The sequence below is a fragment of the Megalops cyprinoides genome, chromosome 1 (assembly GCF_013368585.1).
Source record: "Megalops cyprinoides isolate fMegCyp1 chromosome 1, fMegCyp1.pri, whole genome shotgun sequence".
NCBI classification, from domain to species: Eukaryota; Metazoa; Chordata; class Actinopteri; order Elopiformes; family Megalopidae; genus Megalops; species Megalops cyprinoides.
Window position 1 is genome coordinate 36966192 of NC_050583.1, and position 23220 is coordinate 36989411.

Genomic DNA, 23220 nt, shown 5'->3' on the forward strand with positions numbered 1-23220 from the left:
GGAAGGCAAATTGTATTTATGGGTTTGTGGCATCAGCATTAATCAGTAATGATCAAGCTAATGCGTGATTTGTAGCTAATTCTCCAAGAAAAATAATATCAGACCCATTGTTTGTCAGGCGTTTAGTCCTTAGCCAGCGATCATAGTAGACAGCTCACTGTTCGCAATATGGCTAACGTATCTGAACAGAGCAGCTAATCAACGTCGAATTGTGGTGTTTTCGCTAGCGAGTCAGGGATTACTTTAAATTAGATATTAGGTTAGTTAGCTGCTTGCCGGGTAGATCGCTCGGTACTTCATTCACTCGCTTCGCAAAGGGAACGTGCTGCGGGAGACGTTCGGAGTTGTTGAACGAAAGCCTAAGGTAAATTTCCAACACTCTGGTCTTATTTTTGTGTCCAGTCTCTGCCAAAACCTTGATGGTGTCTGGAGCATGAGCAGCTATCTAAGGTAGGATAGCTAAATAGGGAAATTCTGACTTTAATAGCTAGTATAATGGTTTCAACGAACGTGAAAGTGTTGAGAACGTGTGTTCTGACAAAATATAGGCTAGATAGGGCAGGTAGCCTACCTGGTGTGCTGGTATACGAGTGAAGTAGTTGCTGATGTTAGGTGAATACCCTTTTTTGCCAGTATTACCACAAACATATTGACTCTCAGTGTGAACAGAATTTCCCCAGAACACCTCCACAACGCATGCACATAGTATTATTTAGGCGCCATAAGGTACACCAAACTTACACAAAATTTATGCAATAATTTTCTCTCCCCATGGTTTGTTTAGTGTGTGAAGGTTGTCATAGAGTGTGTCAGGTGTGTTAGTGTGTCAAGTGCTGTAGAGATCACTCTGTGAAATGTGAGATTAAAGGTAGCTACAGGGATTTCACCCTGAACAGCTGCAGACTTGGAGCTTTATTTGACAGCACATCTAGAGCAGTGGTCCAACCTGGACTACAGTGGGGGCAGGAGCTTACCAGTGTCACTGTTGTAGGGTCACAGTAAAAATGCTATTATATTAATGTGTGGTTTGTGTATGTTGAGTGAAAGTAGATATAAAGCTTGAAAATCCTTTCATTGGAGGACTTGCTGAAAGAACAAGCCTTGGAGTTTTTGGGCAAAGTTAGGTATTGTGTAGAACACATTTGATACCTGATTCATTTATTATGTTATTTGTTATCATTTAGTATTAGGAAAACTGTCATATGATTTTGTTATCCAAATATCTATTAATTCGTGTCTGAAATCTGTTTTATTTTGCGCATAACATAAGCAGGAGGTAATGGAATGGCCAGTATGCCAGATAGTATAGTTCACACTCACTCTTACGGGCCATAAATAAGGCTCTGAAGGGCATTAAGGTGGACATCTCTGATGTAGAGACTGCTTGAAAAGTGATGGTAAATATGCCTAATGGTCCTGGTTATAGAATTAAGTGATACACATCCAAACACAGTAGTAGTCTTCACCAGCTGCAGTGATCAGCGATAATGACAACAATAATGATAACAAGTGTGCACAGATCTGGAAACCACACCTGATATGTGTGTCAAATACTGTATGAATTAGTAAAACATTAAACATTATTCACATTTGATCTTTGGTGGCCAGAATGCATTCATGTGTATGACCATGGGTTATCAAAAGTATGCTATTTTTCATCGAGATGCTCAACAATAAATTTGACCAGTTTGATCCTAGTCCATCAAGGCTGAAATGTGTTTATGTTTATGATGAGTAGAAGAGGTTTTCGGCCAATAAACAGTTATTTACTGAACGATCATACCCTTGAAAAATTCAGACTTTCTGTTTGAGGTAAAATGTGATGAGTGTGTTACACTTGATTCATCAGCTAAATTGAATACAGTGTCTCCTTATTGCCATAAATGTGTAATATATCTCTAATGTAGTATTTTTTATCCTTTTTGTGTTAAAGGGATCGTGGAGAATGTCTAAAATAGAGCGTTTGAATGCCCGTGTGTCTAAGCTCCTCACGGTGGCTGTGCAGGAGGTTTTGGAGGTGGTGAGAGAGACAGTATCAGAGTACCAGGAGAAAACTGCTCGAACACAGAGAGAGAATGAGAGACTCAGACGGAGGCTGCAGGAGCTGCAAGACAAGGTGACGAGAGGAAACACAGGTAAGTCTGAGAGGCTGAAGAACTTTCAGTTCCTAAAAGAGTTGGGGTTTCCTTGTCATCCTCTCCCCAAATTTTATAACCACATATCTCAATCTGGCCATTTAATCACCCTCCAGTTTAATTGGCTATTAAATTCCTTTCACTCCATTTCAGCTGGTGCAGGGTGAACTTTCTAATGCAAAATGGCAGCTGTACATCACAAACTTGGGTGCTACGCATTTGTGGTGGTTGAAGTGAGTCTCCCCCTGAGTAGAGAGTCATGAAAAGATGGATGCAATCTATTTTTTTTAAGGTCCAAAATTAACTTTTTGATCTGCCAGCCAGGGTGGCTGGTAAATGAAAAATTTCACCAGGCAGGTGCGCCTTTCATGAACCAAAATCATTTATTGTCATTTTGAAAAATACTAGAATTGTACAGAGCAGCTCTGCAACACTGTAACTGTTATAAATTCCTGTATATGTCAAATTCATATTCATTCGTTTTGTCATTTTGTTCCTTGTAAGGTTTATGCTTCTTAGGGGCCTTGATGGCCAGAATGTGTCTGCACATTTTTAAAAGGATAGTAGAGCCAGTTATCAAAGTATGCAGTGTGACAGTTGCAGTTAAGGGTACTAAACTACCTCTGAAACTAAAACTAATAAGGTGTTGAATCAAGTCAAATCTTCCTTAGGTAGAAGAATTTTCATTGCTCTGTCATGTGTTGCTTATAATTGGACAACAAGAGACTTCACAAGTGGAAAATGACAGCCCTGCCATTGATTTAGCCTACAGTAAAAAAAAAAAAAAAAATCAACAGGAACCATACTGAAAGGTATGTGTATTTGGGCATCTGGCATTTTATAAGGCTTATTTGCTAACATAGTAGGCTGTTCATTTACACAAAAGCACCCACCAGAGTGGCTAGTGACCCAGCAACTTTAACCCCCCAAAGAGAAAATGTACCTGCATTGGGAGGTACTGTATTTTGCTTATTTTTAATCTGGAATCCACAGTATGAATGGCTCACCTCTCATATTAACATGTTTATAGTACATGGTAATTTTACAACTTTGGTGTTAGCTCTTCTTTCTTTGGATGAAAGAACAGCTGCATTGACACAGCTCCTAATTAGCTCCTCTGCACCACTGTTAGCATGTTCAGTATTGCAAAATATTAATTCACACTCCCTGAAAGTTTGTACGGAAAGTCTTTTTACTTGTTTTCTTTTTCTCTGAAGGTGCTGAGCAGCCTGTTGCTCCCCATGTCCCTGCTATGAAGATTCCCACAGAGCAGCAGGAGTGGAGCTGCAGTCTGCAGCAGGACATAGAGCTCACGCTGACTGAAGAGAAACAGGAGCTCACTGAGGAACACACAACCAGAGAGGGAGGCGAGGATCGCGGTGGACTGGAGTTGGATCACCCGGCAGAGTCAGAGATTGACTGCGATGTGCTGGTATCAGGACACAGCACACTGGGAACTGGGGGTGTTTCTCCAAAGACTGATGCAGCTCTGTCAATGTTCACATCTCACCCGGTGATCAGTAACACTGAAATGGACTCAATTCAAACTGTGAACATTTCCAACACACTCTCTCCAAATTCTTCCAGTTTTGAAATTCTTCCTAGTTTAGGTTCTGATGAAATTAAAACAGAGCCAGAATCATTGGAATATAATACACATCAGCAACACTCTTCTCAGAGCAATTTTTATGAATGTGCAGACTCAAGTAGTAATTTGGCACAAACTGATCCTACTCAAGAGCTTGAACAGGTCGATTCAGAATCTTATGGACTGGTGTACTTTCATTCCAATAATAACACTTTTGGGGAGAGATGTACCTTTGAGAAAGACATTGGATCAACGTTGGACAGTAGAAAACATAAGCAATACTATAGGAAGGAGGAACAACACCGTTGCATCCTGTGTGGAAAGACTTTCAGTAGGGTGGGAAATCTCAGAATACATCAGCGATGTCACACAGGAGAGAAACCCTACTGTTGCATGCAGTGTGGGAGACGTTTCGGTCACTCTGGTAATTTGAAAAAGCACAAAAGAGTTCACACAGGTGAAAGGCCATACTGTTGTCATCAGTGTGGCAAAACATTTAGTCAGTCAAGTCACCTGAAAAAACACCAGAAAATTCACATTGTCACCATCGATACCTACATGTAATATGAGGTGTATAAGGGAGGTCAGGAGAAAGACTGTAAGGGCAACACTGAATTGTAAAGGCAAAAAAATTATTGCATTGGAAAGCTGCTATAAAGGGTTTCATGTTGTGTTGGGTGTGTTAAGTTTCGAATAATGGTTTGTTATTCAAATGTGTCAAATGAGCTCAGGGCTTCATACCACCAAACCTTGAAGGAGAAGTCCAGTCAGAAAAATAAGTGATGTATGTTATGTGGCTCATATTAACATGCACGATTGACTGTATCAAACTTTGTTGTGTAAGCCTAGAATGTGACCCCCTTCCTTCAGTCAGTGATGCAAGCCAGCATTTTTTTTTCATTTGTAAAAATCTGATTTTTCCTCTCAGTTCTACTTTTCGTGATAATTTCACAAATGGCAGTGATTGTGTAGAGAAACGTCATGTTAGTATATTAAGGTATGGTTTGTACATATTGTTCTTTGATTGAGCTGGACAACCAAAACAAAACTAGAAGTGATGCTCACAGATCCCTTCAATGGAAGACTTGCTGAACTTGACTGACACTTTCCTTTCCTTTGATTTTGTGGAGTTGAAGACAAGGGAATGTGAATCATTTTAATCGCAGAAACCCTTATCCAGAGAAACATACATTATCAGAAACATGCAATACCTAAACTGAATAGGACACTTATGCAGAGCCATGTGCACAGTTGGGATAATATTTATTTGTGCCTTCAAAGTAGTTTGTCCATGTAACATCACTATAATTTATTTCACAAAAAACTAACATTTTCTCTGTTTAGAGGCCAGTAACAGCATGTATATTAACCTGAATTGTATTGGGGTAAATTATTGTCAATTTGTCTAGACTTTTTTGCAGACAGTTACATTTTTTGGTAATATAATACAGTTGCCATTGAATATGAGGCACACACACACATACATATATACTCAAATAATTCAAGCTGAACTTTGATAGTTGTTTTAAAATGTGCTGACTGGACATTTTGTACCATATAGTTTATAGCACAAAATGACCCTGATTCATTTTTGCTGGGAATGCTCCAAAATATGATTTCTCCTTAATTACTTTGGGAAATATTTCCAGTCTCTTGGCTCAGTTTGTGTTCATTCATTGTTTTAGTGGAGATATGACTATGTGTTCTCTTTAGCAATTTCACTGTGTTAGCCTAACAGTTGTTTCTGAAGACAACAGATGTAATTATAAAGCACAAAGGCAAAATCTTGGCTTGGGTCCTTCTGGTCCTTCCAATGGCAAAAAGAGACTATCAAAAAGGATTGTATGTTCAAATTTGGCAGACAAGATGTTTAATGACTAATTTGTTTCCCTGCAGCCTCTGTTCCACCCCCTGCACATCCTGTTTTCTTTCAAAAATAATTTGGCTTTTTAGTAATTTATTTTTTCTGTTTTTACTTCCTAGTCTGTTTATTGTATTTTCTAATTTATTGAATGGATATGTTAAAAAAATATCACAATTTAATGATAATGAAGACTACAGATGCAGAACTTCTTAGCATTCTAAGTTATTGTTGACAATAGATAATATCTACAATTTGTTTAAAAAAATTGAAATTTGAAAAATTGTGTATGAAAAATTACATTGACTGGAATATCCATAACTGAAATTAATTTCAACATATAGAGATATGTAAAATAAAAATACAATACAATGTAAATTAGTAAAAAGGTCAACACTGTTGAAAAAACATTTCTGACAGAGGAAACGGTTTGGAACTATGAAGTATGCATACTGTGGGAAAGTGTGAATCATTTTTATGTTTAAAACCAGACAAAAATAATCTTACTACTAGATACCTTCTGGAATCAGATTGACTACTGAATTTATAGAATTCTTTTTCAGGTTTTGAAAATTCTGATAATCTACTCTTCAGTTTCATTACTCGGTGGGTGTTCCACTTGGTGGTGAATGACTTAACCCTCACTACAAAGCACTTTGAAATCCTTGGGGTAAAAGACACTAAATGTGGAAGTTATTAGCTATTTAGGGAAATATCCAGTTATCTAAATAACAGTTATCATTCTTACTGTAATCTAATTGCATATAATGATGATCTTCAGGAGTGTGAGTATGGGAAAAGGGTGAACAAACATCTCATTTTAATAGTCGTCTAAGTGAACAGGAGTCATTTTTCATCACACGAGTTACTCTGAAATTGCTAGTGACTGCAAGTGTAAGCAGCTTCACACTTTCTTCAATATATTGGCTCCTAGAAAAGCGCTGTAGGATTGGATTTAGAACCCATGTGACACTCAAGACTGTAGAGGGCAGTACTGCACAGATCTGTCAGGAGAGCAAGCGTTACTATCGTGAGACCACTGACTTTGCTCATTTTTAGCTAAGATTTTTACAAGACGGCTAATGCAGACCCACAAACAATGGGTAGGACTACATGTGATTAATCTGTCCCTGTGCAAGTATTAGGCTACTGGCTTATCTTGACCTCTAACTCGTGTTTGACTGACATATAATGGAAAATCTTCTACAACTCGGGCACATAGCTAATGTGTAATTTTAAAAATTTCTTTTTTATGTTAAAATGATTGTGGGGAATGTGAAAAGTAGATGGTTTGATTTGGTTTGATTTTCTATATGGCAAAGCTCCTAACGGAGGCTGTGTAGGAGGTTTTGGAGGTGGTGAGAGAGACGGTATCAGAGTACCAGGAGAAAACTGCTCAAACACAGAGAGAGAATGAGAGACTCAGACGGAGGCTGCAGGAGCTGCAAGACAAGGTGACGAGAGTAAACACAGGTAAGTCTGAGAGGCTGTAGAGCAGAGAGGCAGGTCTGAAGTGTGACTTGTAATCTTATTTATGATCTGGAATCCACAGAATTAAATCAAGATTGTCAGACTGCTTCAGGAATGATTTTATGTCATTCTATTGTGGTTTTGTGAAACCAGCTCTGTGCAAAATGTACCTGTGGTTAGCATTCATACATTGCATTGTTGAAAAAGTTTACAGTACTTACTTTCGCACACGTCATACTGTGAAATTTGTGCTAGTGACTTTGACAAGAAACAGTCTTGCTCATTGTTCTCTCTCCAGCAACTGAATAACCTGTCTCTGATATAAAGGCTCCCATGGAGTGGCAGGAGTGGAGCTCCAATCTGCAGCAGGCCACAGAGATCACACCAGCTGAAGAGAAACAGGAGCATACTGAGGAACACACAACCAGAACCAGAGACAGAAAAGGATTGCAATGGACTGGAATCGGATCACCCGGCAGAGTCAGAGATTGACTGCGATGTGCTGGTATCAGGACACAGCACACTGGGAACTGGGGGTGTTTCTCCAAAGACTGATGCAGCTCTGTCAGTGTTCACTTCTCACCCGGTGATCAGTAACGCTGAAATGGACTCAATTCACGCTGTGAATATTTCCAATACACTCTCTCCAAATGCTTCCAGTTTGGGCATCTAGTGTGTTCTCTGATGATATTAATGACATTAAGGCAGAACCAGTTACACCACAACATGCAACTTCTGAACTTAACACTTCATCAAACTCGGTTAGTACTCACACACATCCAAGTATGAACACAGCTCATAAGAGACACATCAAGAACCTCTGCAAGTTAACATTGGATCTTGTTTCAAATAGTATTTGACAGTAGAAAACATCAAGAATGAATTAGGAAGTATAACACCACTGCATTCTCTGTGGAAAGATTTTTAGTTGAGTGGGAAATGTCAGCTGTCCATCAGTGATGTCACACAGGAGAGAAGTCTCATTGTTGCATGCTGTGTGAGAGACGTTTCAGTCAGGCTTTTGATATTACAAAGCACAAATGAGTTGAACTGAATGAACTGATGTATACTGTGTGGGAAAAGTTTCAGCCATGGTTAAAACCTAAAAACACAACATCAAAACATTTACATTGGAAAAACGTTAACCCAACGTTACATGTGTGGCATACTCCTCCCTCAGGTGAGTCACAGGGAAGTTTCAGTGGTTTCGTGCCTCTCTCCCATGGGGATTCTCTCAATGAGACTCGAGACTTGGTATCAGCAACAGAAGAAGAGCTTATGGACACTCCTGGGAAAGTATGTGAAGTCCTGAAGGGTATGTCATTCACTGTTTCATAATGAATATTAAATAAAACAAAATACATTTTCTTTATAGTTCTCCTATTTTGTGCCTGGTGACTGAGGCATAGTAAGGTTTCAAACAATAGTGTAGTTAATGCTTTCTAACTTGCCACCTCTGAAGGGTCTGTAAGACAGGACAAATGGACTCATGTTTCATGGACTCATGTTTCAAAACATGATTTGAAACTTAAATATGTCAGTTGCAAAAATGACCATCACTCTGCCATCAATGTAATTTAAAGTTAACCCTGTTTTCATGAATTAATGTAAGGTTCCAGTATTCTCCCTTTCTGAATTTCATGGACTGGACATTTTATATACTGTATCAGGATGAGTGAGTTATTTCAAAAACAGAACTTTGCATTTGTGATAATACCTGAATTGTAGTCAGTGGGGAGTCTAGCGTGATGTTTGGGAATGTAGCATTATTGCATGAATAGTAGGTGAATCTCTAAAATACAATGCAAAATTATGATTGGCAGTACTTTAAAGTGTTAATTTCATAAACATAGGACCAAGAGCACTTACCTGTTGTGTCTCACTGGTTTAAAAGGGGAAAATGTCAGGAAGAATAATAGATTCCTAAATTACTATGAAAAAAAATGGCATGTACACTGAGGTATTTATGAGTTTAACTTAGCTTGACTGTCGGAACGTGTCTGTGCACGTCCAGTATTCATGTGTATCTTTGTGCGTAATTCTTTGCCACTCTTGGGTCGTCACTGTATGTCATTGTTCTGGAGGTTGTAGGTGTGTGCTGTCAGTGGTAAAGAATGCAGACAAACTTCCCCTGCTGGGTGTGTGCATGTGTGAGTTTCGCCTTGCAATGAGACCCAGGGGAGGCCAAGATAAAGAGGGACAGAGAGCACCGAACTTTCTAAGCTGAATTCACACACAATGGAAAAGAATGTGAACGGCAGGAGTGGTGAACAGCAAGTGGAAGTGGAAATGAACTGGACTAACTGAAAGGGACAGAGTATGTCTCTGCTAACACGTATTGACAAACCTGCTGTAAATGTCTACACTTCGAGGTTCGGGGTTGAGAGTGGCGAATACCTTTGTTCGTACACATGAAATGGACACTACATTATAAAGAGCATATGAGAGTGAAGCTATATGTATTACACACCGGCGCATTGACGACATTGTATTTCAACACAGACCGCGAGGGAACCAGGTAATGGAGTGAGCAGAATTCAGAAAATCACAGCTGTCAGGCTCAGTTTTTGGTAAGTTTCAACTTCTGCACGTTCATTTGCAGTTTTGGGTGAAGAGGGGAATAGAGTAATTGTAATTACTGTTATTATACAGAATCTTGTGTATCTGATTTCCTTTCATTATAGAAAAAACGTACCAAAGAGGAAGGAAAGGAGAGTAGTCAGGCAGAAATTGGAGGGCTGGGAAGAAGTAAAAAATTTGGGAATGAAATGGTGGGAAAAAACTAAGATCAGGATTTAGTCCTTCATGAATTATTTATTTAGCCCTTCTTCAGCAAAATATGCTCCTCCTGCTTCTCTTCTCTGTAATGGCATCACATGCAGCAGTGCACAGTAAGTCAATGAGGCAGAGATTTAAGAATGGAGAGCGGTTATATACAAGTACATTCTCCATCTTGTACCTTTACAGAGTTTTTTTCTGAAGGTGATTTCCAGAAAGACAAACAACTGAAAGCAAAATTCCCAAGTAATTACTTGCCATTTAACATCACTTTTTCTGTCAGATGTATTCTTGAACCATCTGACTAACAGCCACTTCTGAGCATGACTTCTGTGTCTTGAGGGGAAATTCTTGTTCAAGCAGGGGCATGAGTTTTTAAACGTGTAAATGGAATTTAGTGTCTCACAGCAGATGCTGACCATGGAATATACTACAAAACTTTAAAGTCTCAGTGTTTTCCTTTAATACACAACCAAAATGTTGCTATGCCAAAGTCATACCCAATTTATATAGAAAGTTGACAATATAGGGAAAGTTAAAAAATGTGATTTGCGTCATCATTTGGACTGCGAAGTGGTTTTGTGGGTATTATCTGAAAAATGTGGACATGTTTTTCTTGTGTCTTATACCATAAGATGTTTATGGGCAAAGGGCTGGAATCACATTGATGTATCCACAGTACATGTACTCAGAAACATATAGTATATACAGATTCTGTACACACATCTTTAAAAAATGTTTACATTTCCAGGATAAAATATGTCTGGTAGAACTGTTCATGAAGGCCCTATCATAAGAATGAAATAAAGCATTTATAAGCAATGCAGTAATATTTAGCAATAAATGCCTATGCCAACTGAAACAGACTGCTACAGGGTATATAAAATACCACCATTCAATCTGTATGCATGTCCATGGAGTGCTTATGGAGGCTGGTAATTCTTATGTTGAACCCTTCATTAAGGTTGTTACCAACCAGTTAATCTGTGAATGACATATTTGACAAATGTGAGTCTTTTTGAGCCCCCAGTTAACATATGCTGAAGGTGTATTCCCGCTGTTTGCCTTCTTTTTCAATGTACAGCTCCTGTGAGAAACGATGGTGGTCAAGACTGACTAGTGGAGGATCAGATTACTTTTTTGAGAAACAGACTGTACTCACATAATACATCAAGGAGCATCACAAACCAAGATTAAACAGGATTAATTAAAACAGAAAAGGGCAGGTACAAACTATCACGACTATCAAGTTTCTCTTATTGGAATTGATTGCAGCTCTTACTTTTATCATCAATGCCACAAACTAAAGGCATTGTTGGCTGACCATTTTCTCCAAAAGATTCAGACATTCTGGACTGTTTTTTTAGTACATACTATTGTACATATAGAAGGAGTAACCCATGGCATGAGGCCTCTACTTTGACAAGGAAGAAAAATATTAGTACATTCTATTGTACATATTGAAGGAGTAACCCATGGCATGGGGCCTCTACTTTGACAAGGAACAAAAAAAAAAATATTAGATGATGAAGTATAGGTGAGATGGTACAGAGTTCAGCCATGGAATAAAAAGGCTATTTTTCCTATCCTTTCATTTACAAAAGAGGTGGTCTACCTATGTAGGAGGACATTTAGATCAATATAAATTACACCCATAATATATATTTTTTGGTTGTTAATTTAATTTTGATGGTTACAGAGAAACAGCCAAAACTGCATCAGTGCTCAGCACTAATTTTCCCTCTTTTCTCTCCCCATCCTTCCCTATCCTTCTCATACCCCTCATATTCATATTTAGGACCCCTGTTCAGTCCCTACAGTGTGTCCTCAAACTCCCCTGACACACGTCCCCTGACGAGAAGCCCTGATACTTCGGCACCCCCAGAAAACGTAAATGTAAACAGTCCCATTGCCAAATAGCAACTGGCAACAATGAAGTAATCATACCAGTTATTCAAGTTCATACTTCAGATAATAGATAGGGTGTAAATTACATTTTCACAAATGGGGTAATGCTCTGTAAGAACTGCTATGATCTACTGCGCTGAGACTTTTGGGCAGATGGTCATTAACAGTATTATTGTTTCATGCCTTCAGCATCTGTGCATTTATGTCTATACCCCTCAATCTCTATATAACTTCAGAAACATCCAGCACTCCCATTGTTTATTTAACAAAAGTGGTAAATTTAACAAAAATTCAAATTTAATGTGTGCAAAAATATGTGAACCCCTTCAGTCAACAGCTTGTGGCACCTACATTAGCAGTGATAACTTTGAGTAAAGCCTAAAGCCACTGATCAGTCTCTGTCTGCTTTGAGGGATTTTTGCCTATTCTCTTTACAAAACTCAGCCAATTGTGTTTTCAGTGGTGTCTGGGATGAACTGCCCACTTCAGGTCCTGTCACAGTTGGATTTCAGTTGGATTCAGGTCAGGACTTTGACTTGGCCAGTTGAAAACACAAATCATCTTCCTCTTGAGCCATTATTTGGTAGATTTGCTAGAATGCTTTGGGTGTTTGTCTTATTGGAAGACCCATATTCGGCCCAGCTTTAGCTCCTTGACTGATAGCATGAGGTTCTGTTCAAGAATCTCCTGGTATACTGGTTCACTTAATGATGTGGAGTCGTCCAGGTCCAGAGGAGAAAAAGCAACCCCAGATCTTTACATTTCCACCACCATGCTTCACTGTTGGGATAAGGTTCTTTTGGTGGTTGGCAGTGCTGGATTTTTGCCAAACATAGTGATTTTCATTGCAACCAAAAAGTCAAATTTGGACTTATCTGTGCAGAAAATGGACTTCCAGAAACTTTCAGAGAAAGTTCAGAGAACTTAAGATTGGTTCTTTTTTGCAGTTTGGTTCTTTTTTGACAGCAGAGGCTTCTTGCTGGCAACCCTCCTATGAATGCCATTTCGATTCAGAGTTCTTCTTATTTAAGCATGCAGAGTTACCTGAGATGACGCAAGGGGGGTCTGCAAATATCTAGATGTTATGTTTGTGTTGGCTTTTATCCGATTTATTATTTTTCTTGTTGCTATTGGGGATATTTTGGAAGGGCGTCCACTTCTAGCTCGAGTTGCCGTCATGTTAAATGCTCTCCATTTGTAAATAATTTTCCAAACATTGGACTGATAGAGCTCAAATCTTTGAGATGATTTTATAGCCTTGCCCTATGTGCTCTCACTTCCCTCTTTCTGATGTCTTGTGAAATTTCCTTTCCTCTTGGCATGGTGTGTTTGCATTTACCTGTCTGGGTAACACCAAAATGACCAGGTTTCTTATCTCTATTTATCAGAGTCCCGCCCAAACTCTTTCCCAAAGATGTCTCCTTTGATTGGTTAATTATTTACCCAATTATTTACCCACCTGATTCTACTTACCTACTTCATTTAACCAATGCATCTTGGGGATCACTTATTTTTGCACCTGCGCTAATTTCTTTTTAATTTTGTTTTTCTATCGCACGTAATTTCCTCCAAACCAACATTTGGAATTGTTAAATATAAACTTATGTTAGATGTAAAAGATTGGTCATTCTTTAATAAACTTTTAATGGTAACAACAAAAAAAAATCTATAGTTGCATGAGGGGTTCACATACTTTCAAGCAGTACTGTATACCTGTACCCATCTTTGTTCATTACAGTGCATTGTTCACTCTACCCTATCCCCTCCACACCATTCCTTCCCAGCCAATCTGCTAAACTTCCACTTGCCTCCATTTTATCCCCTCCTTAAATCAGTCCCTGTAAACTAACTCTGCTCTTTCCACCTGTATGTTAGATTTCTATGTAATGTCATTTTTCCTGTGTTTCAACAGCAATGACCAAAGTCCCTGATGCTGCCACATCAGTGGCAGATGAGAGTGTACCCCTTCAAACAGTTCCGGGCATGGGACGCATGTCAGGTGACCAAAGTGATATCCCCACCGGTCATGTCAGGGACTACAGACGACTGGCCATTGGTAGCATCATCTGTGGAATGTCCTGCATTGGCATCTTTGCTTTGATTAATTCTGTCAAGGTAAATGAGGTGACAGTTACAAATGTAATCAGTTTATCTGTGAATATAATTCTCCCTAAAAAAGGAAAGGTAGTAAATGAGGAGGTAATTTATGTGTTGGTAAATGTCCCAAATACCAAAACTAGTTTTATTCCAATAAAGAAGCAGATCCAATGTTCTTAGAAAAGTCAAGAAGGAGCAGAAGTTCAACAGTTATAGGATGTAGTTCTTTTTTTATACAGTTACAGTCGGTACATTTACATATGAGTTAAAATCCTGTGGAGTTGTACATTGCTAAACAGCTCCCTGTCTAATTGGGTCTCTCCTGAACCTCGTTAACTAATTGGCTCCGTAGGGTTCAAACTTTGGAAGTGAGGTCCATATATGGTCATGGGGAACTCCATGTTCCGCAGACTGTTACCATCAAGAGGCGCCTTTTGGCTCCGGTCAGATGTAGCGGCATCCCTTTGTATTCTAATACACATCACTTGTCTCCGGATCAAACGCTGTGCTGCTCCATAGAACTGTCTCCTAATATTATGTAACTACTTTATTACCCAGTAACTATTAGCTAGAGTATCGACATTCAGAAAATTAATATTTTGTTAGGTAGTGACTTGAGGATTTAATAATTTTCTATTATGAAAAAACATACTGTAGATCATACATATCCTGTTTCAGAAAGTTAACAACATGATCATATAGCATGTATTTTTCCCATAACACAGTTCTCCATCAATGGTCAGCCTCCAGCCTGGTTTCAGTCTCTAATTTTTATCACTGCAGGTGCGAGAAAGAAGAACGTCAGACCCAGAAAAGGCTCAGATTTACTCTCACAAGGCCTGGAAATTCAGCCTCATTGCTATCGCAGTGTGGGTAGGAGTCATCATTCTCATCCCTGTTCTCATGGCTTTAGTATCCTTCCTCCTCACACTGAAAAACTAGCCCAGTGTTTCCCAACTCTGGCCCTGGCTGTACGCTGTATATGCTAGTTTTCCTTCCATCTAGGCTCTCAGTAAATTCTGATGAACAAAGCAATTAATTGTATGAATTGAATACTGATCTGGAATTGGCAGAAGTATCTGCAGGTAGTTCTTCTGTTCAGCTGGGGGCACACAAACGCAATGATCTGTCAAAAAATGTTGGCGGTCAACCATGAACTGTCTTCACCACGGTGCATCCTATAGTCTGTAGTTGCCCACTGTTGATAGCCATCATTCTCAATTCAACACGCAAAATCGGTGTTAGCCATTGGTGAATTTTTTAGAAACAGAACAAGAAACATTCCAATATCATACGGATCAGTATTTACTCCACAGGTTACTGAAACCTCAAGTGAAAACAAAACCAATGAGAGCTCAGGAGAAGCAAAAACCATCACATGTGGTTTGCCTCCAAGACTAGGGCTGGGAAACACTGGATTTTACCTAGCTCTCCCCACAGTTTTATGCATAATTGTTAGTCTGGAGGGTTTATTGTTAAATGGGTTTGCAACATTTTCTGTTCCAAAGATAATTACGCATTTGTTCATGTTCTAAACACGCACCTCACTCCCATTTCCATACTACATCTTTTTAAATACAGAAATATTTTCAGCCCAGTCTCTTAATGAACCTAGGTATATTAATATTTGTTTGGACAACATGTATCAGACCACAATGGAGGTCATTTATGTAGCCTACTAACTAACTACTACACACATAGGCTACATAAAGTAGCATTAGTGGATAGTGGAGCTTCAGCTCGTCTTCTGAAGTGAATATCATGTTTTGTGTACACATGAAGGGATATGCATGAGCATGCATACATTGAGCAATAGTTAAATTATGTTCTTATTTTGAGAACATTAACTTGTCTTTGGTTACTTGGTTACTTTTCTCCTGTGCATTCTTCTGACCAAGGTACACTGAAGTTAAAGAAAGCTGATTTCATACTGAAGATGAACAAAACATATTACATGTACAAGGTTGAGCAACTACTGTCCATCTACTTACGGCAATAACCAGACAATTAGCAGGGTTGCTCTCCTTAGCCATCACATCTTTCAAAAATATCTAACATTACTAATAATTTTCTGTTTCATCAATGAAACACCAGTTTTCATGATTTAAAAAATGGACAATGCCACTGCAACATTTTGATCAGCAGAATATATACAAAGTTCATTTTTGTTCATTTGTTTTGTATAGACTGGTGCCCAACTTGAAAGAAATTAATATATTTATAAAAACCAATGTAATTAATTGAGCTTTTAATAAAGCATAATGGCTTTACCCTATTTTTTATTGTACAGTAAATTTTTCAATGGATTAATTTTTTATGCCTTTTTTTTACTGTATTACAAGTTGTAATATTTTATACTGTTAATTTTTTATAATTGTACTGCCTGTTGTTTATAACCTTACGGCTGTCCCATACTGTACTGCTTGCTCTAAGATTTTAATAAAAAAATTTTAAACATCCAGGTCTTTGTCCTGAGGTAGTTTTCTTGAGGTTGGTCTATCAACATGTAATATCTATAATCTAAGTTGAAAGGAATATGTAAATACAAAGTAAATGCCATTACTACACATAATAGGAGAACTATTACAAATTACATATGCCAATTATACAATTCTTGTCAAACGTACAAAAATACCATTTATTCCATAATAAACATCTCAAAACAAATGGTATACTTACTTGTCTTCACCGTGAACATTGAGAGCAAATACACTTCACATTAGACCTTACTGTACAGCAGTGTAATCAAGTTGTAACACAAACAAGCAGTTTAACAAACACACTTACAAAACTGATGCAGGGCCAACCACTTTGAAACAGAAGTCCGTGGCACATTCCTGTTAAATGACACCTACAACTCCTAATACTGAAGCAGTGTGGTTTACATTCATAATTTTGTATTACATTTAATCCTAACACTAAGGTTTCCAAGAAGTGACATTGGTGAGTCATCAGAAGATAAACACAACCTATCAAGCAGCATTAATATGGCCAAGAGCCCAAACCTCCAATCCAGAATGTTCACAACCTTCTCATATTGTCAGCATAGGAAATGCAAAGCAACAGGTTATCAAATAGCTGTGTTTCTTTTGACTTTTTGTGTCACATGTTGTAACAGAAAAAATGCAGCTTCTATAATAGCATAATATAGTTACACCTTACACACACACACACACACACACATGCAGGTGTGCCACTTAAATTTTAACAACAGATGACAACTTGGACTTGAATCATGAATCCCACACATGAGTCATGATATGAGGATGCCTATAGTTAAGGGTCATAACTATACAAAAAATAAAACAAAAAAACATACAAGTGATAAGTTACTGAGGGGAAAAAAAGGTTCCATTTAGAGGAAAAACCAATGAATGGTAGAAGAGCTGCATGCTCAAATGCAGAATGGAAAATGGGAGAGTCTTTCTCATTAATACTCAAGATATTTAAAATCAAAGCTCAGTGTCTAGATACCAATAAACTTGCCTCCCTGTCAACCTGCATTCAGACTGAACAAATATATATGATAAACTTGATTAGTATTCAAAAACGCTGCTTCCATTAGAGTGTTCTGAAACTCAGACGGACGGATCCTTTTCGTCCAATGCAATCCAGTTACCCAACTGGTCAAGCTTGGAACAAAGAAGTGACTCAATGTCCTGCAAAGTGACAGAGCGATCTTCTTTGGCTTTATCGCTTCCCCCTCGCCGCGTTCTGGCCAAACCTGAGCTTTCGCCAACTTTCCGCGAAACACCGCTTCCAGTCCCGACAAGAGGCCTTCTGGGTTTCCTGGGTACGCCTACCTCTGGGAACTCCACCAATCGTTTTACTTTTCTCTGACCAATCAGAGACAATGATCCATCTCTGCAGCTGACTGGCACCTCGAATATTGTCTCTAGCCGCCTACACAAGAAGCAGAGACAGAAAAATGTGAGAAAGAAAAACAGTTCAGCAAGGTCAAAATGTCAGTGCTGACAGTGACAGACTGAAATTCTTAAAGCAATGATACATATAGACAATCAGATGAAAAGTGAGTGACACAGACAACACATACTCACATAGAGACAAACACTGGGACATTCTGGTAGCTACAATCTGTGAATATATACAAGGATCCAGGAAGCCCCCTGCATGAGTTCCTGATTCCTTACATCCAGCAAGGCCCCCACAAAATAACAATTCACTACTCCAACTAGATGGCAATTCAGATTGATTTAAGGATATATGCAAGTTAGATATTTGATTCACAAATTTTAATAGTTGACTATTCTGTTACTTAACAAAACTGAGCTCACTAATTTGAAGATACTTCATCCTATCTTGTCTTTGCAAATACAGAGTTTAACAACAACATTAAACTACAAATACTATAGCCTTGTGAGTATGGAAATAAGGAAGAGAAAATAAAACACCCAGAAAAACATTAATTTCCCTCTGGACAGTCAAATGTTGCTGTTAAGCTCTTGACCACGCTGGGGCTGTTAGCTCAGAAGTAATTTACTTTCTTTGTCAATATCTAGGCTCGTCCTTTCCCATCTACCGAGTTCATGCTTACTCCCTCTAAAATTATCATCGTAAAACTGATTTCCCTGGATAAGTAGCTAGCGGCCACAGATCACAAATCAGGTGATGAAAACCCGATTTGATGCAACTTTTTTGAACACAGCCTCTCTGAGGAGAAGGAGGGTTGGACCCACTGACTGGCACAGGTGACTGATTCAACAGTGGTACCCGTAGAACACTACATGCTAGCTAGTGGTTTGTTGGTGTCAAGCGTTCTAACATCATTTGAAGACTTCCCTTATTTGTGAATTTTTAGAAAAAAAGAATATACTGCCCCCTAATGTGAAACCTTGGTAAAAGTCAGTCTTGGGATGATTTGGAATTCAGCTGGCGAACCCTGGGATGAAAATGTTATGAATCTTTTTTTCCAATGTTTATTTTATTTAGCACCACCTCTGCTTTGACCATCCTATATTTTAGTTCCTTTATTACTTTAATGCACTGTCCCAGTTTTTGTAAAACTTCTTCAGTATTTCAATCTTTTAATTTTCTGTTGACAGAAATTGATTATTTCAAATGACATGCTGTAAACAAACTTGAACTGTCTTTCATTACATCTTACCCTTCAGGTGGTTGACGGAAGTTCTTGTTTGTATATATCTCCTCCAAGCTGAACTCTTTCTTCTTCAGTCTGATAAATACATAAATGATTAAGCAGTCAATGGGAATGAAAACGTTATGCTGTTTGTTATATTTTTTGTTTAAGCAGGTCAGCTCGCATGATCCACTTATACAGGACGTATATGCACTCACTGAAATGACTCAGCAGAACTAATCTGCTGAAGGGTACAACAGCAGTGCACTCCCCAGGATAAGATCTTAAAACTGTGCAGGTTTGAGAACAGTTCATAAACCACTTTGTCACCTTTTACTTATCTTGCAAGGCTCTCTCTAAATACTCAGTCATTGAATATCTTGGATTAATTGAAATTTTTGTAAATTATGACATATAAGTAAATTAACCAAATGTTCCCACTTGACCTGCCTCATGGGTTGCAGGCTTTTGTGGAATGTTCCTGTGGAAATAAATTGTATTTTGACTCCAAGTGCAGGTCAAATAAAATTCTCATGTACACATTATGGTTCATGTTCAATGCACACCACATGAGGAGATAAAAGAAAAATACACATTTTTCTGCACATGTGACATTGCTTTCATAATGTGGGTATCATTTCAAATCAGTACTTTGACACCAATTTTCTAGAATTGTTTGGAACTGATGATGGAACTTCCTGTTTGTGCTCACACATTGAAAAAAAGGAACATCAGAGGGTGAGCCCTCAAATCATAAACTTACTCAAATCCTCATCACGATACTTATTGTTATAAGTAAAGTCAAAGCAGAAAAACAGTCAGGGCTGGTGTGCACCAACAGATTATTGGAAAAATCCTGTGTTCCAGCACCTACCAAAGAAATCAGTTGGGTTATTGCTATGATTAGAACATACCATTACGTGAACTGACGGAGATGACTTACCTGACAGGTTTAGGCAGCCCCATGGGGGTGAGATTGTTAGGGGGTTTGGGGACAGTTTTGCGAATTTTAATTCGCGACACCTTCCCATGTTCCCCTTGCTTCGCACTCTCCACCTGCACAACGCAACACAAAAGGATGACAGCAGCAGCATAATGGTGTACAGAGCTCTTACATTACGTTTCACAGTGGACCCACTGAGACAACATCTTAGCCCAAGGACAACATCAAAGGCATGTTCTGACACAGTCTGAGCCTGACTCTTCAGAGCAATTTAAATATTATTTTATCTGCAAAATGAACCTAGCCACTATGCCATATTAAACAAAAAGTATAATACAGAATTAGCTGCACAGTGCCACACTACATTTCACCATTTCTACCCGACAAATTACTTCTATGAATTGCAGCAAAACTGTCCTAACAAGTGTCAGTTGCCGCACATTATCTTCCTGCTTCTGAGACACAGCGTTTATCTACGACAATACTTGAGTATTCCAACATGAGGCTGAAAAAAAAAAATACTGACTACCTTGATTTCAGAGTCTGACCATGACTTCTCTTCATATCTCTCACTGGTCTCCAGTTCCAGACTGAAACAGTTCTTTTCCACAGCATCCTCCTGCTTCAGCTTGCTTTGGCCATCTCTTGGTGAGGGTGCACTGTACAAGAAAGGATAAGAAGGATAAGATTTTATTGGTCAGCATGGACCAACAGAATAAGCGACAGATTTATACAAATACATACAATTAAACCCTGTATTAAAAGTGCCCATAAAAAACATGGGGCCCCTCCTTGAATGAATGTCAGGACCAGTATTTTAGCAGGCTAACCTGTATTGTGTTATCTAAGAATGCAACAGCTGCTTGGACACTAGACATCTAGTATATATAATAGATATACTGGCTATGGCTAATTAGTCATCATTACCACTATCATGACCTTCCTTTCTTCAGATGCTTTTTTTCTTTATACAGACCATTCTGCAAGTGGGGATTCAGACACACTGAATGAGCACTTCTGGTCATCAAAACTAGGAGATGCCCAGTACCTGCCTGCAGCTCTTCTTCACCAAGACTGCCATGAGAAAGATGCCAGTGTTGCTACACATGGACTTGTATTTATTGTCACCAAAAGGGGTCGGACACAAATTATGGGTGGGCACCTTAAAGCAATTTTTTGTCTTGAGCTCATTCTCTTGACTATTACAAGCAAATTATTACGCTCTTCATAAAATGCCTTTGTCTCTTTTAAGGTATTGGTGTAGTATCACATCTTGGTAGTTACCTGCAGAAGAAAGAACTGGAAGCAGTGGACTCACACTTGGGGAGAACAGTGGAGGTGGTGGCAGGGAACAGAGGGAACCAGGCTGAAGAGGTGGCAAGACAGGAGGATGACGAGGAGGGGACGGCAGTGCTGCAGGAGGAAGATGAAGTTATGCTACACCTATTACTATCACTGTTGGCAATATTGCCTCTTTCTTGCGGTTTCCTAATGAGGAAGGCCTGGGGGCTTGACAGAAAGCAGGAGGTGAGGGCCATGAGGGAAGCTGAAGAACGTAAGATGGGGCAGAGACGAGAGGGGCTCCCGTACTGCCCACCAGGCCCTATGGGGTAGACTTCCTTCCGCAGACATCGAGGGACAATTTCTCTTTCCACTTCCAGGCTACAAACCGTATGTCGTCGAGCACGTTTGGCTGATGAAGGACGGGAAAGACTAGGGGGCTTGTGGTATGCGGATGAGCAGGGAAATCGGCTGTGTGGGGATGAAGGTGACACAAGGGCAGTGCAAAAGCTGTCAATAGGAGATGAGGGAACCTCAGGGCAAGAGTGTCTTCGCTTCAGGCGGGATGATAGAGAAGTACAACCTGATATTTTTGGCAGGTCGTTCTTCTTATGTAGTTCTTGGAAATCTCTCTCATCCCCTACTAGAGACTTCCTTTGGTCCCTACTTCTGTGGATGTCTGTCTGTCTTAATTTTTCTCTTTGCTTAACCTTCATCCCTTTTCCTGCTCTTACACTTTTCCCAGTTGGCTTGTATTGTTTTCCAGGTTCCACTAACACCACTCCACTCTCTCCTTGTACCATTTCATCTCCAGAAGGCTTCCCTGATACAGTTTTTCTACTTCTGCTACGGCTAAATGTTCTTCCTACTTCCCCATTCTTCTCTCTCTTGTCCTCTCCTTGGCTACAACTTTGCTTCAATGCTGACTTTCTAGATTTGTGATCTGATATCAGGGGTCTAGTTTCAGCTTCTGTGGGCAAAGAAACAATAGTGTTCTCCTCCTCGCCTAAAGTGTTTTCAATAGCCTTCCCGATACGGTCTCCATAAAGGGCAGGCATTTCCAAGGAATCTGTGATTTCAGATGTAACATGGGTATCAAATGATGACAATGCATTTGAATGACTCCAACATTCCCCAGGAATTTCATTCATTCCTGCTCCTATTTTAACAAAATCACTTGAGACCAAGCAAGAGCTCTCTGGTAACTTATGTGTAGTAGATCCTACTAAATCCGACTGGATATTACAACCTACATCTGTTCTCTTTGAGTGTACACCAACCAAGTCAGAAGGGTTACCAATGGTCCATTCAAGGTGATCATACCTTTCCAGAGTGCTTAAGCTTGTCTTGCTGCAACCCACCGTTAAACAGGAACTGGGTGTGCGTCCCACCTTTTCCTTATCTACTGACTGTATGTCTGCGCGCATCTCTACCTCTACACTTTTCTCTTCCTCAACTCTATCTGTACTACAAAACTCACTCTCTTCATTGGTTTCTTCTTCCATGCCATTACTATTCCTCGCTCCCTGCTGTGACCTTTCTATTTCCAAACTGCTCCCCTGCCTACTAGTCTCACCTCCTTGATTTTCTTCAGCCATCGCGCTTGGAGCAACCAATTGTTGAACCATTCTGATACTTTCCTGGACATCTGAATTCTTTGAACTTATCATAGAATGCATATCCATTTTCCTTTTCCTTCTCCTACAAAACTGACAGCTACGGCCTTTGACTCCTTGTCGAGCCCCCTCAGCCTGAGTATCCAACAGAGTGTTTCTTTTTTCATCTTCCTCTTCCCTACTTGTGGCATATGCTGTAATGCCAGTGTGAGACTCTGAATGCTTTGAAGACAATGTACTACAGTCCATTTCTGCGGGTGATTCAATCCCTGCCTCACCATCAGTTTTGTCTGGACCAATACTGATACTAGTATGGAGTCCACAGCGGATGTTACCATATATCTTACTTTTGGCAGCCTGACATGTATTCACAGAGGAGGTTTTGGGAGTTTTGCTTGTAGTGTAAATTTCTGTGCAGCTGTAATCATTATAGCCATTTGTAAGA

At 39.3% G+C, this 23220-nt stretch overlaps 3 protein-coding genes across 8 annotated transcripts; 2 read left to right on the forward strand and 1 right to left on the reverse strand.

Moving 5' to 3' along the window:
• The first annotated feature begins 297 nt into the window (after positions 1-297).
• LOC118789748 (zinc finger protein 891-like) lies at positions 298-5197 on the forward strand. Its single transcript, XM_036546337.1, has 3 exons — positions 298-364; positions 1934-2135; positions 3353-5197. The coding sequence occupies exons 2-3, from the start codon at positions 1946-1948 to the stop codon at positions 4285-4287; spliced, it is 1125 nt and encodes a 374-aa protein (XP_036402230.1). The 5' UTR covers positions 298-364; positions 1934-1945; the 3' UTR covers positions 4288-5197.
• A 3989-nt stretch (positions 5198-9186) lies between these two features.
• On the forward strand, positions 9187-16056 carry LOC118770071 (transmembrane protein 265-like). 6 transcript variants are annotated; one of them, XR_005004601.1, is made up of 4 exons: positions 9187-9426; positions 9557-9624; positions 13653-13855; positions 14621-16056. XR_005004601.1 is itself a non-coding variant. In XM_036517897.1 (2 exons), exons 1-2 carry the CDS (start codon positions 13655-13657, stop codon positions 14777-14779), a joined length of 360 nt encoding a protein of 119 aa, XP_036373790.1. In that variant the 5' UTR covers positions 13436-13654; the 3' UTR covers positions 14780-16056. The 6 variants fall into 6 exon arrangements, 1 of the variants encoding a protein (XP_036373790.1); XR_005004621.1 differs by having other exon boundaries at positions 9187-9371; XR_005004581.1 differs by having other exon boundaries at positions 9187-9624.
• Positions 16057-16533: 477 nt separating this feature from the next.
• LOC118788791 lies at positions 16534-22330 on the reverse strand. The gene is made up of 5 exons (XM_036544875.1): positions 21163-22330; positions 20408-20537; positions 19879-19991; positions 18963-19031; positions 16534-17740 (listed from the first exon to the last, which is right to left on the reverse strand). The coding sequence occupies exons 1-5, from the start codon at positions 22308-22310 to the stop codon at positions 17416-17418; spliced, it is 1785 nt and encodes a 594-aa protein (XP_036400768.1). The 5' UTR covers positions 22311-22330; the 3' UTR covers positions 16534-17415.
• Positions 22331-23220: the final 890 nt, after the last annotated feature.